Source organism: Mustela nivalis, assembly GCF_964662115.1.
Source record: "Mustela nivalis genome assembly, chromosome: 2".
NCBI lineage: Eukaryota > Metazoa > Chordata > Mammalia > Carnivora > Mustelidae > Mustela > Mustela nivalis.
In genome coordinates, this window is record NC_139021.1 from 162,300,775 (window position 1) to 162,315,310 (window position 14,536).

The 14,536-nt window shown below is 48.8% G+C and overlaps 1 protein-coding gene across 5 annotated transcripts in view; it reads right to left on the reverse strand.

Moving 5' to 3' along the window:
* The window catches only part of SH3PXD2A (SH3 and PX domains 2A), a 233,736-nt gene that overhangs the window by 141,605 nt on the left and 77,595 nt on the right, over nt 1-14,536 (reverse strand). For 3 of the 5 annotated variants that reach the window (XM_082722448.1, XM_082722446.1, XM_082722447.1), the window contains exon 3: nt 4,157-4,232. In XM_082722448.1, coding sequence (XP_082578574.1) covers nt 4,157-4,232 — 76 coding nt within the window. Of the gene's footprint in view, nt 1-4,156; nt 4,233-4,795; nt 5,188-14,536 lie in introns of those variants that run through there. The other 2 variants (XM_082722450.1, XM_082722449.1) reach the window with 2 other exon arrangements.

Below are 14,536 nucleotides of genomic sequence, written 5' to 3' on the forward strand. Positions count from 1 at the left end.
CAGTAGGAGCTCAATAAAAGGGAGCTCATACCTAAGGGAGAATGCCCAACTCCTGATCAGACCGGAGGGATCTAAATAAAGCAGCCACTATGTGTCCAGCCCTGCAACGGAAATGCGGGAGGAGTAGATAGGGGCCTTGTCTCCAAGGAAGGCCATAAAGGTCAGCAAAAACAGCCGGGGCATCTGCCTCACCCTACATGATATGAGACTAGAGGGATCCTTCCCCTTCTCCCCTCCCCCCTGCTCCCCAGGCCCCAGGCCCTGGCATAATTCTCCGCCTCTTCCTGCCTCAAAAACTGCTTGGGTTCTCCTTCCAGAGCTGCCTTGCTGGAGAGAAGCACCTGTCCCACATGAAGGTCATAACTCTCCATGTCCCTCCTGACGGCTCTGTGGGCCTCACAAACACACAGAAGGAAGGGTCCCGGCATCATGGATCTTCACCCCAAGGCCCAGACAGTGGGTCCAGACCGGGAGAATCAACTGGGCTTGCGGGCAGGGTCCTCACTGAGGACAGTTCCCCTATAGCCCTTTATCTAGGATTTGACTGAAGGCAGAAGTCAAACCACTGGCCTGATCATTGCACGGGCTCTCTGTCCTCACCTTCTTGACTCTGCTCCCAGCCGTCCTGGCTCCAACTGCGACTCCACCCGTACTGTGGGACACAGTCTTCTGGGATGGGGTCTCTGCCTTTGGCCACAGAAGGCCCAGACCCTCACCAGTCTTCCCAACCACCACAGGCTGACCCTGAACTCAGGCCAGACACCACCCAGACATACCACAAGCCTGTGTCCTAGAGCCTAAGATTTATGGCTCACATGTGGGATTTTTTTCTTGGCCAGGATTTGACTGGCAGATGAGGGAGCTTGTGACGCTGTGAAGGCATGGCTTCCCTTTTGCTCGCAATTCCTTTGCCTTCTCTGTCATTTGCACCAGCCCGTCAAAGTCCTGGGACCCCCTGCCCAAGCCTGTAGCCAGGCTTGTCACATCCTTGAGGCTAACACTGAGACCCTTCTGGAGATAATCGGTGCTCTCTGCTCTCTCCCTGTGGCTGTTCCTTGCTCCGCGAGGGCTGGCAGAGCCGCTCCCGAGGCTGGTTGCCGGCCCTCCAGAGGCTTCTAGGTGGGAACACAGCTCGTGTGTTTGACCCGGGTGCTGTGGAGCCACACTGCCGGGGCTGAACCCAAGGGAATGGGCAGGGGACCTCAGACACCCTTCTGAGAGGCAGGCGGATAGAAACAGAGACCTCACTGGTGTTAAAGAATCGAGTAGGTGCTGACCGCTGCCCAGAGCCCCTCACCAGCACGTGCTCCCACCCCTCACTGCTGCCCGTGTTCAGTGCTGGGGGCTCATGGCCATGAGCCTGTGAGCTCATGCCAGGGGGAAGGCATGCCCTCTACCTGCCGTTCAAGTGAGGGAGTGAGTAGAGTATGAAAGGGTTAGGAAGTGTCTAGAGGGTAGGGGGCAGCCAGGAACAGGCCTGGGAGCCCCCCCAGGTGGGATCCCACACGGCCAGCAGTGCCCACGCTAAAGTCCTGAAAAGTGAGTGAGCAAGAGAGAAGCCTCAGAGAGGAAAACCCACTGTGAGCAGAGGAGGAAAGCACCAAAACAGGGGAAAGGAAACTTCCTGTGGATGCGCTGGGGGCCAGTCAACTTCCTTCCCCACGGTGCACAGGGCCCATCCTGTCGGGGGTGGAAGGGATCCTGGGCTGGCCTTTCCCGGGAGCTGGGGATGGATAGGGCAGGTGACTTTCTCTATTAATAGGTGCCACTTACTAAGCACTTACTACGGGGCAGGCACTGTGCAAAGTGCTTCCCATGAATTCTTTTCATCTTCACCACAAGCCTGTAAGAGAAAACTGAAGTTCAGAGAGGACCTCAGTCTTGCCGCAGCTCTTGGGGTATCCTCCCCTGAGGTGGCTGATGGGGTGGGAGCCCTGGCCAGAGGTTCTGGTGTGGGTTACACCTCCTGGCTGTGTGGCCTGTGTAAGTCTATTGGCCTCCCTTGGCCTAGGTTCCTTGTCAGTAAAATAATAACCTCAGTTGGGAAGAGCAAATGAGATCACACGAGTGAGAGAAACACTAGACACGTGTCAGGAACTGGTCACCTTAAGGGCTAACATTTATTTAAGTCCTGCTAGAGGCCAGCGACAGTTCTAAGCCCCTGTAATGTATTAATTCATTTTATCCTGACAACAGCCCCATGAAGTAGATACTATTCTCGTGCCTATTTTCCAGGTGAGAATACTGAGGCATAAAGAAGGTAACATACTTGATACAAGCCAGACTTTGTGGGGGGAAGGAAGTCAGGCAGCGTGATTCCCCAGACGCTGGACTCTGGTAGCAGCCGGACAGGAACCTTGGGATTCCCCACCATGATCCAAGCCCACCTGTCCTCGGAGGTCAGCTCCGGGCCCCCCTCCTTCAAGAGGCCTTTGCCGCCTTCCTAAGCTCACAATGACACACTCCAAACACACGCAGAATTGCACGGTGGTGGAGAGGGTCACATTCTGCCACATCCGTTCCCACATCAGGGCATAGGTCTTGCCCAGTCTGCAGCCCCAGGTGCTGATTCCCGGGCCTGGCCCAGGCTGAGCGCCCCGTAAGCACCCTCTGACCGAACGATAATGAGGTGGAACTTCCCGGGAGCACTGGCCACCAGCGGGGGAAAAGCCCAAGGTTATCGAGGAAACAGGCAGCCTTCATGCCCCCAAGGCCAAGTCCACTCCTGATACCAGGGTGCCATGCGGGCTTCGTGGCGGCTCTGGGACACTTGTGTCCACAGCATCACAGGTGGGCTCCCAAGCCCTTGCTGGGCAGAGCACGGGGACTACACTGGAGCAACCTCGAAGCTCACACACACCCAGGTGTCGGACATTCCAGATTCCATCAGGACTCAGTGTAAAGCCAGGTAGGGCATTGAAGTCCCCCTGTGAGACTCCCCCAGGCCAGGGATGGAGAAACAGTCCTCTGCCTCCACGGAAGTAGCACAGGGGTGAGATTCTCTGCCCCTTCCCTGACTTGTTCTTATCTTGCCAAAACTGGGATGTGGAAGTTCTTCCTCGTCGCTAAACAAATTCTCTCCAATGTTAGCAGGAGATTGGGAGGAGCACCTTTCAGAGAGGACCCACTCTCAGAGGGCAGGGCCCCTGTGTGTGTTTGCAAGTCACCAAGCAGGTGCTGACCATGCGGTGAAGGTGGGCCAGAGAATTAATGAGGTGAGGACCCTGCTTCTTGCAAAGGTCCCACTGATTGCCATTGCCAGGGTCCAGCAGTAACGGCGGGCGGGGGCGAGGACCACTGTGACCCAGCCCAGCTCCACGGTCTGGGGAAAGACAGGGAATCTGGAGCCAGGAGGCAGCATCGCCCCCAGGTTCAGGGCAAAGAGCCCAGACCAGAGCAGACCAAAGTTCACCCTTCAGCTCTGCCATCTTCATGACTAGTTACCCAATATCTCTGCACCCCAACATCTTCATCCCCCAAGCAGAAATGAGAACACACCCCTCAACATGGAGATTTGTTCATGATAACAAAAAGCACTTTGTCAGCTATAAACTGTACACCAATTTAAAACGTCCTAGCAATAACAGACTAGGACACATCTGAGCAGGTTTTTCTCTAAATTACACGTGACCCATTGCTGTAAACATGTTCCTAAATGGTGTAGTGGTAAATGGCCCTTATGGCCAGACACATCTGGGTTCAAATCCTAACTCTGCCAACCCACAGGCCGTGTCACATAAGCTCTCAGAACCTCGGCTGGGTAACGCATCAGGAGGATTCAAAATCGGACACGGTGAGTGTGTTCAGTTTAAGGGTGTCTGTGATGACAGTGGGATTAGTGGGAAGAGCTCAACCTGGAGGTCCTCATCCTTTCACAGAAGAACTTGATCTTCCCGCGCTTTCCATAAAGAGGAAACTACAGTCCCAACACCTAAGAAATTCCTTAGAAGTTCTGGGGATGATGGGAGAGGCCCCTGCGGGGCAGTGGCCTCCACAGCCAGGGGCTTCCCCTCCTCTGGGGAGTTGTCAGGAGGTAGACTCATAGGTCCACCCTACCCAAAATTTCTAGCATAGCAGCCAGCCTTTTCTTGGCCTAAGAAATGCTGCTCCCCAGGTTGCCTCCCATCCCAACAGTGGGGCCCCCCCCAAAGCTTACCTGGAAGGAAGGGGATGATTCTCTGCTTGGGGTCCTTCTGGCCACCTTCGATGGGAAACTTATCCAAAAGCTGCATCTGAGAAGACAGACAGACAGAAGGACAGGATTCAGAAGACTGGAGCAGCCCTCGGAGTCCCTTCCCCACTCCACTCCACGGCTTCAGGGCCCCACTGCCTCGTATGGATGAGCGACACTTCAACCCCTCATTTCACAGACGATTAATAAACCACATGGGGCATGAGAGAGAGGAGGCCAGAACTCTCCACGCATCAAAGGGGCGTCTGAACGATCTCAAGGAGGCGTGGAGGTACGGGGGGGGGGGGTGGTGGTGGCTGAAGATGCCCCCTCATGAGGCCGCGGGAGAGCGGCAGGCTTTCAGGGCAGGCTGCAGGTGGGGTTTCCAGAGCCTTCTTCGGACCCACCTTCCCTCACACATCATCTGCTGGGTGAGCCCTTTAGCCACAGGCCGTCTCACACCCTCCTGGGCCAGGACAGGGGAAGGCCCCACCTGATACTTCAGACAGACCACCCACCTTCCAGAACCACTCTGCAGAAACAGACCCAGATGTGATTTTGATTGTAAAACCAAACCCAGCCCACTGCACCCCCCCTGCTGTAAGACCCTCCTCCATTTCCTACCTTCCCACCCTGAGATTGCTGCTGTTTTTCCAGGGACAGACCCACTGGAAGAGTTTCCAGGGTTCTGGAGGAACAACTCTTTTTTTTTTCTTCTGCTATTCTGGGCTGAAATTCTGTATAAGCTGGAAAAACACACAGGGGACAGGATGGACGAGGCCACGGCCCCTCTGTGTGTGTGGTTAATCTCCCTTCCAAGGCACAGGCAGATGCAGGAGCAGAAGGGACAGGGCAGGATCTAGCCCAGCGGCCCCAGCTGTGTGACCCTGGCCAAGGCGTGGAAGCTTTCTCTGTAGGGCTCCAGGCACCTCCTTGCTCAAATGAGGAAGATCAGTCACATGATATCTGAAGTCCATTCCTTCCTTCAAATATTTATTGAGCACCTACTTGGAGCACTGAACACCAAGAAAATGGAAGTAAAGAAAAGCAGCAGGGGCACCTGGGTGGTTCAGTCCAGTTAAGTGTCTGCCTTCAGCTCAGGTCATGATCCCGGGGGGGGGGGGGGTCTTGGGATTGAGCCCCCCATGGGGCTCCCTGCTCAGCGGGGGTCTGCTTCTCCCCCTACCTCTGCCCCTCCCCCTGCTCATGCTCTCTCTCTCTCTCTCTCTCTCATAAATACCTAAAATCTTTTAAAAAAGAAAGAAAGAAAAGCAACAAAGTCTCTGCTTTGGGGGAGTTTACATTCTAGTGGAGGCGGACAAACAGTCAACAAATAAATATGTACTGATAAAACCTATGAAGAAAAATGAAGTCGGGGAAGGCATTGGAGCAGAAAGTATAGTGTGCCGAGAAAGGACTCGGGAATCAGATGGCAATTCAGCAGAGACCACAGGAGGTGGGGAAACAAGCCTCAAGGAAGGCAGAAAATGCTCCAGCAGGGTAAACGGGAAATGCAAAAAGAGCCTGAAAAGGCCAGCGTGGTTGCTGTGGAGCAGAGTGCGCCAGGGCTGAGGTGCCAGGCAGTGAGATCCGAGACGTGGGCCAAATCTCGGGGAGGATGGCTTAGCTTCAGGTTCATGAGGCGTCCCCGTAGACGGAGGCGTCTACGCATGGAGGCTGGGACCAAAGTACCAGTTCTAGATTTCCCGGGTGTGTGTGCACCTGCGCGTATTCCCATCCCCACACCCCACCCACCTGACCCTAGCACACGATTTTAAGATCCTCTCTTGCACGATCATTATCCAACAAGCACAGGCTATTTGCAGCCCACGCGTGAAGGGCGGGTCATTGTCGGATTCGATTCAAAACAAGGCAGAGACTGCACCGTTACTTTCACTTCCCAAGTACAGGCTGAAATTTAACAAAAGCTGGCTCATGAGTTTTCAAATCCTAATGTTGTCAGCCCATCTCTCAAACATTTAATAACTGCTTGCTTCGTGTAAATATACCCACTGGGCCATAACCCTATGAACTTGCGCTTAGGATATATTTTTTTAAATAATACATTTTCGAACAAATTCAATGCAGAATAGAACCCCCATTTTCACCTTTTCCCCATTTTTCTCACCCATATTCTGTTTCGTACATTATATTTCTGTATTACATAAGAGCTCATGTTCACAGAGGGGGAAAACCAGAAACTGCAGAAGCCATGGTTGAACGAAAGGAGTAAGAATCACTCCTAACTCCTCCCCTAGAAAAAGTGATATTCATGTTTTGGGGGGTATACACCCTTTCCAGACATTCTCCCATGCATGTAAATGAGCTTCTCACACTATGTTATGAACAATTTTCCATGTCAATGAATCCTGCCATATTAGCACCCTCAGTTGGACATGGGATGTGTTTGGATGGGCTGCAATTTATTTAACCGTCCTACTGTTGGATATTTAGATTCTTCCGGACTTTCCTCTACTCTATACTACAGGGCTAGAGCGGCCATCCCTGTCCATGCATCTACACACACTTCCTTAATACTATTTCCATTTCTGTTCATTCTGTTGGAATGTACACATATTTAGAGGCACCTTAAATCCTCTCTGGAAGAATAAAGACTGAGGATAAATCAATGGCTAACTCAACATGTACAGGCTAGGCTTAGAGCAATGGCTCTAGAGAATTTCTGAGGAAGAGTACGGAGATGTCTGAGAAGGAAGCCAGGCCCACAGACGTGCCCCGCTATGGATGGTCTGCCCTTATCAAACTGCCCTCGTCCTGGGGCACCTGCATTGCTCAATGGGTTCAGCACCTGACTTTGGATGAGGTCGTGACCTCGGGGTCCTGGGATCGAGCCCCGCCTTGGGCTCCTCCTTGCTTAGCAGGGAGTCTGTTTCTCCCTCTCCCTCTGCCCCTCCCCTACTTGTGGGCGCGTGCACTCTCTCTGTCTCTCCCCAGCTCAAATAAATTTTTAAAAATCTTAAAAACAAAACAAAACAACCATTTTTGTCCTGAAAGAGGGGGCCCAGCAGGGCCCAAAAAGCTGCAGGATTTAACCGAGCTAGGGCTCGAAGGAGTTAGGTTCTGCCTCCTACACTGCTCTTCCGACCCAGGGTCCTGACATTTTCACAAACAATGCACCCGGAACGAGGGGCTCGGGGCAGGCAGGATTCACACATTCATTCCTTTCCTCTAAAGACACTGGCTGTGTGCCTTCCAGACGCCAGGCCCTCCAGCAGATGCAAGAAATAAGTTAAATCTTACTCTTTACACCAAGGAGCTCACAGTCTAGCTGTACAATGGGGCTTCACACACAAATGGGGCACCGGCCAGCAGGTGAAAATGTAGGCTTTGATTCAGTAGATCCAGGCCAAGGCCCGAGAACATGCATTTCCACCAAGCTCCCAGGCAATGCTGGAACTGCTGGCCCACGGACCATACCCACCCCACAGCTCTAGAGACTTTCTGTCTATGTGACAGCCACTAGTCACAGGCGGCTGTCAAGCACTTGAAATGTGGTCTATCCAGGAGCGATGGATGGCTCAGTAGATTAAAGCCTCTGCCTTCAGCTCAGGTCATGATCTCAGGGTCCTGGGATCGAGCCCCGCATCAGGCTCTCTGCTCCACGGAGAGCCTGCTTCCTCCTCTCTCTCTGCCTGCCTGTCTGCCTACTTGTGATCTCTGTCAAACAAATAAACAAAATCTTAAAAAAAAAAATTTTTTTTAATAAAAATTTTAAAAAAAGAAAAAAAAAGAAATGTGGTCTATCCAAGCTGAGATGTGTCATCAGTGAAAAGTACGCACCAGGTCTCAAAGAGTCAGTACGAGAAAAGTGTGAAACATCTCATTAACAAATTTCATATTGGCTATATGTTGAAATGATAATGTTTTGGATCTATCAGGTTAAATAAAAATACTTTCAAAAATTATTTCACCTGTTTTCTTTGACGCTTTTAAGTGGCTGCTAGAAAATTTACAATTACATATGTGGTTCACATTTTATTTTTGTTGGAGAGGCTGTTCTAGGGCAAGACGACTGGCCAAGTGTCGTCCAAAGTCCGCATATGCCAGAATCGTCTCTGGGAGTAGGGGGTGTTGTTAGTTACAAATGCAGTTTCCTGGGCCTCATGTGGAAGTTGTGAAGTTTGGCTGTGGCGTAGAGATAGACAAGCAAGTTCTGGAATGACCAGGAATGGTGAGGACATTACGAATAGGATCCTGAAGTTGCTGAAGGAGGAAGTCAGGGAAGGCTTCCTGTAGGAGACAAGAGCAGCTCTGTCCTGGCAGGGACGGTCACATAAGCTGGACCTGCCCTGCCAAAGAGTGGTCTGAATTGCCTCAATGGGTTCATGTGTCCCCTGGAAGGCAGGGGTCATCTGATAGCCCCACAGATGTGAATTTTCCCTCAAAAGGCCTGCTGGAGGATGCCTTACAGATGGCTTCTCTCCCACCTCCTCCTTCCGTAACAGATTTTCTTCTTCCCCCACTCGGACTTCGTCTGGGCCCTCCTGAGGCCAAGACAAGCCCATATGCTGAGAGTCCTGGGTCAATGGGTCCTCTCCAGAGCCATGAGTACCCAGCTGGCCTGCACTGCTCCTCCCCTGAACCCCCAGCCCTCAGAGGCTGAGAGCAGCCATACCTGTCACCTAATCCCACCAGCAGGGCCGAGCCCATGGAGCCTCAGCATCTGCCCTCCCTGTCATCCCCCAGGCCCACTGGCCGTGGGAGAAGGAAGCACCACTAACCTGCCTCTGGTGACATTTTCTCTGCCCATAGGTCACCTTTCAAAGAAAGCAAATCCCTTGGCTCAGACTCCAGAGGAAACCAAGCCAAGGCGGCCCAACTGAGTTGACTCAGTATGCGGGGCTCGCAAAGCTTTGTGGTTCCGTGTCTTTGTGCAGACACCGTATGGCAGAGTGTGGGATGCTGGGATAAACGTCTGGGGCCATGGGCGATCCCCAGTCCAAAGGCTACCTGATCCAGGGAAGCGCGGCAAAGGGGTTCTGTAGCCTGGGTGGTGCTGAGTCTGCAGGGCTGGGTTTGAGCGATAAAACCTCACACGCAAGGTGGAGGGGGCTGTCATGCAGAGGCCTGCCCAGGCCCGGGGCGCATGGGCAGGGAGGCAGGAAGGCCCTGCCCAGCCGGGAGTTCTGCTGCGGCCACCTTTTCAGGCAGGAAGTGGATTCCCCTGTCACTCCAACAAGGGCCTGACTCAGCTGGAAGAAAAGCAGGGCCCACTGCCAGGGTCCTTCTTAGAGAGAGAAGCGTCTGGCTAATGGAGCCCTTTGCGGCCACATCAGAACTCCGGCGTGCGTGGAGGACGTGGGCTGTTTATCCAAGGGGTGGATAGTGTGAGAGATACACAGCAACTCAGCTCCAAGAGCCAGCCCAGCCAGAGAAAGCTGACTCGGCAGCTCTTCTTGGGCAGGGCTGAGCAGCAATAAACACGGAGGAGAGAGAGAAGGGCAGGCCCGAGCCCAGCTGGGGCACATGTGGAACCCAAGAGGCCGACTCCTCACCCTTCCGAGAGGGTGGAGCTCCCAGTCACTCTCGCTTTGGGGCCCCAGCCCTCAAGCCTTAATCCTCGTCACCATTTCCAGCTCAGGAAGGAAGGGAACATTTCTACAAGAGGCGGGTTCCCTAACTCAGCCGTCCCCCTCAAAAAGATGCAAGACCATCCAGTGTGTCTGGGGATGATCAAGGGAAACCTCAGAACTGGTTTGTCCATTCTACCGACGGAGGGTGTACTGGTCCCTGGGTTAGAGCTTGGGGTCACAGCAAGGACCACAGAGGCAGAAAGGGGCAATAAATAACAATACAGGTGGCTTTTCTTAAAGTTCCCATTCTTTGTGGCCTGAAAAGGACTTCTCCCTTCCCTTCCTCCACCAATGGTCCTACCAAGTGGCATCTGCCCTGGGAACCCTTCTCTGACCATCCCAGACGGAGCTCAGCAGCCCTCCTAATGTGTAATCCCCATGACAGTACTTCACGCAGTCTTTTGTGATTTTTTGGTCCAAGTTCATCTCATTGCTCAGGAGGAAGCACACTTCCCTTTGAACAGTTCTGGAGCCCCTTCTAGAAAATCAGTTCACAATAAACATAGAGCTTTATTCCTGGGCTCTCAATTCTGTACGTCTATCCTTCCAGATGCACCACACCGTCTTGATTTCCGTAGCTTTGTAATAAGTGGTTTCCTCTTTAATAGACTTCATTCTTTAGAACAGTTTTAGATTTACAGCAAAATTGAACAGAAAGTTCAGAGAGCTCTCATACTCCCCTTGACCACACACACTCCTGGTCTCCTCCTATCACAGTCCCAGACCAGAGTGGTGTATTGTGATAACTGACGAAACTACGTGGATACATTACTGTCCCCCAGAGTCCAAAGGGTCCATCAGGGTTCACTCTTGTCCATTCTATGGGCTTGGACAAATTATAATGGCACGTGTCATTATATCTATCATACAGATTAGTTTCACTGCCCAGAAATCCTCTGTGCTCTGCCTCTCCATCCCCTTCTCCCCAGACCCTGGAAACCACTCCTCTTTTTACGGTCTCCATGGTTTCCCTTTTTCCAGAATGTCGTACAATTGGGATCACAAAATTGGCTTCCTTCACACACATGTAAGCTCCCTCCAAGTCTTTTCATGGCTTGACAGTTTGTTTTGGTTCTTGGTACTGAGTAATATTCCGATGCCTGGATTACACAGTTTATTTATCTATTCACCTACTGAAGGACATCTTGGTGGTTTCCAATTTTTTGTGATTATGAATAATGTTGCCACAAAAATCCCTGTGCTGGTTTTTGTGTGGACCTAAGTTTTCTTTCTTTCTTTCTTTTTTTTTTTTTTTTTAAGATTATTTATTTGAAAGAGAGAGTAGGAGAGAGACAGAGGGAGAGAATCTTCAAGTAGACTCCCCGCTGAAGGAGGGGCCCAACACAGGGCTCAATCCCAGGACCCAGGAGATCATGACCTTAGCCAAAACCAAGAGTCATACGCTCAACAAACTGAGCCACCAGCCACCCTGTGTGGGACACAAGTGTTCAGCTTATTTGGATAAACACCAAGGAGGGTGACTGCTGAATTCTATAGAGAGAGTATGTTTGGTTTTATAAAAAACTGCTGACTGTCTTCAAAGTGACTGTACCATTTTGCGTTTCCACCAGCAATGAATGAGAATTTCCGTTGTTGCGTACCCTCACAAGCATTTGGGTGTTCTCAGTATTTTGGATTTTCACCATTCTAATAGGTATGCAGTAGTATCATCTCATTGTGATTTTAATTTGCAATTCCCTAATGACATACAATGTCATATGCTTTTCATATGCTTATTTGTCATCTATCTATCTTCCTTGGTGTGGCGCCTACTCAGATCTCTGCCTATTCAGTAATCAGGTTGTACATTTTTGTTGTTTGTTGAGTTTTAAGAATTCTTTGTATATTTTGCATAACAGTAATTTATCAAATTTTTGCAAATATCTTTCCCCAGTCTGTGGCTTGTCTTGTTATTCTCGATGTATTAAGTTTTGAAATCAGGAAATGTGAGTCCTCCAGCTTTGTTTTTCTTTTTCAGAAGTATTTTGGCTATTTTCAGTTCCTTGAATTTTCATATGAGTTTTGGGATCAGCTTCTCAATTTCTGCAAAGCCAGTTGGGATGTGGTAGGAATGCATGGGCAGAATCTGTATATGGATTTGTGGAGTGCTGCTGTCTTAGCAACATTAAGTCCTTTAGTCCATGGACATGGGATGCCTCTCATTTATTTAGTAGCATTTTGGTCTTATAGTCCATTCTGTCTGATATCAGTATGGCCATTACAGCTCTTCTGTTACCTAGAGTAACATTTTAATTAGTTTAATGATTTTTTTCAGTATATTTTTTAGTTAGTTCTTCATGGTTCCCTAGGACATACAGTATATATCTTACCTTATCAGAATCTACTTTAGGTTTACACTAACTTAATTCCATTTATCACACTTTTGAGATGGAGAAACATTAATCCTATGTAACTATATTCTCTTTCTCTTTTTTGTATTATTATTGTTATACACATTATATTTAAATATGTTATAAATCCAATAATTATTATGATTATTACAATAGCCCTAGACTGGGAGTTGGGGATAAGGGAGCCCTGGGTTGTGGGCTGCACACAGTAGAAGAGAACTTCACCATTTGCCATATCTTTTCTTTTTTAAAAGATTTTATTTATTTATTTGTCAGAGATCCAAGTAGGTAGAGAGGCAGGCAGAGAGAGGTGGGGGAATGTGGGGCTCGATCCCAGGATCCTGGAATCATGGCCTGAGAAGAAAGCAGAGGCTTTAACCCACTGAGCCACCCAGGTGCCCCTCCATTTGCCATTTCAACTGTCCATTTGGGACAATTTCCAGAGACTTAAATTTTTTTAAAAAATTGTTTTCACCATTTTTGGTTGTTTCACTGGGAAGAGAGTCCAGAGAGGCTATCGCACAGCCATTCTAAAAGTAATCTCCTTTCATGGGTCCTTTCTGGGCCCCCATGCCAAAGCACCAGGCCAGTGCCAACTACTCACCTGGGGCAGATGTCATCACAGTCTTGGTGTCTAGCGATTCTCAAAACTGGGCACAAACCTAACTTTCACATGAAGATATAAAAACAGCAGATTTTGAACCGGACAGCACCTCTAAAACAATTATTAGCAAATCATTTTGTGGGGAGGTTCAGCAGAACTCTCTGTTCAAATGAAATCTAATAATCAAACTTCATACATTAAAATTCTTAGAGTACAGAGAGCCTGTCATTCCAGAAAAACTTGTTCAAAAGACTATCCTTTTCCCACTGAATTACACTGACCCCTTTGTCAAAAGTCAATTAACTATACATGTGTGGGTCTACTACTTCTGGATTCCCAATGCTGTTCCGGTGGCAGATTTCTATATCCTGACACCAACACCATCCTTTCTTGATTACTACAGTTTTTTTGTTAAGTCTTACAGTCAAACTTCTTGGGGCACCTGGGTAGCTCAGTGGGTTGGGCCTCTACCTTCAGCTCAGGTTATAGTCTCAGGGTCCTGGGATCGAGTCCCTCATCGGGCTCTCTGCTCAGCAGAGAGTCTGCTTCCTCCTCTTTCTCTGCCTGCCTCTGCCTACTTGTGATCTCTCTCTCTCTGTCAAATAAATAAATAAAATCTTTAAAAAAAAAATTGAACTTCTTCTTTTCTAAAACTGTTTTGGTCATTCTAGATTCTTCTAGATTTTCAAACATGTTTTAGAATAAACTGATTTATTTCTACAAAATAAATAAATCCCTTCTGGAATTTTTAAAATCGGAATTGCACAAACTCTATAGATCAACTTAGGGGGAAGAAGAGCTACTTAACAATATGGAGACTTCTATCCATGAATATGGTAAATCTTTCCATTTACTTAGGTCTTTCAGTTCCTTCAGCAATAGTATAATTTTCAATGCAGAGGTCTTGCACATCTTTCAGTAAATTCACTCCTAAATTTTAAAATTTCCTTTGTGATTTCTTTTTTGGACTCATAAACCCAAGAAACTCAATCAACTTCAAGTGCAAATAACATAAAGAAACTACACCAATTCACATCATAAGCAGAGGACTCAAAATCAGTAATAAAGAAGAAATCTTAAAAACAGCCAGAGAAAAAAATATACTTTACATTCAGAGAAACAAAGATAATGATAGCAGCAGATTTCTTGTTGGCAAAAACACAAACCAGAAGACTGGGGAAAGGCTTGTGACATCTGTAGGGCCCCAAAGGCCTACTGTGACTACCATCAAGATTCTGCTCCATGTTTGGAAAGCTCAGTTGTGAGTGATTCAGCAGGTCCTACACAACCACATTATATACATCTCTTCACCTATCAGTTGGTGACCAAATAATTTATCGTCCACATTGGGGAATTTTGAGAGCAAAAGGGAGTGCTAGTAATGATTATGTCAAAATAAAAGATATAAAACAGGTTTCCAGGGCTGTGCTGGTAATGGGGTCCTGTGATTACCCTAACTGTGAGTTTCCAGCACCCAGCATAGGTCCTGGTATACAGAAGGTGATCAATATATGCTTGATAGTAAAAATAACATTCATTGAGAACACTGTTAGGCACTGTGCTAAGACTTTTCACATGGCCTATCTCATTAATTCCCATATCAACTCTTTGAAGTAGGTATTATTATTTTCTAGAGAAAGAAACCAACACAGAGAGAGATTAAATAATTTGCCCAAACTAGCAAGGTGTGGAACTGGGATTCAAACCCAGTTATTCTGGCTTCAAACCCTGGCCTCTCAACTACCATGGTCTGAATGAACAAATTCAGTGACAGAAAGAAAGAATGCAGAAATTCCGCCAATTCGGGTTACATTAT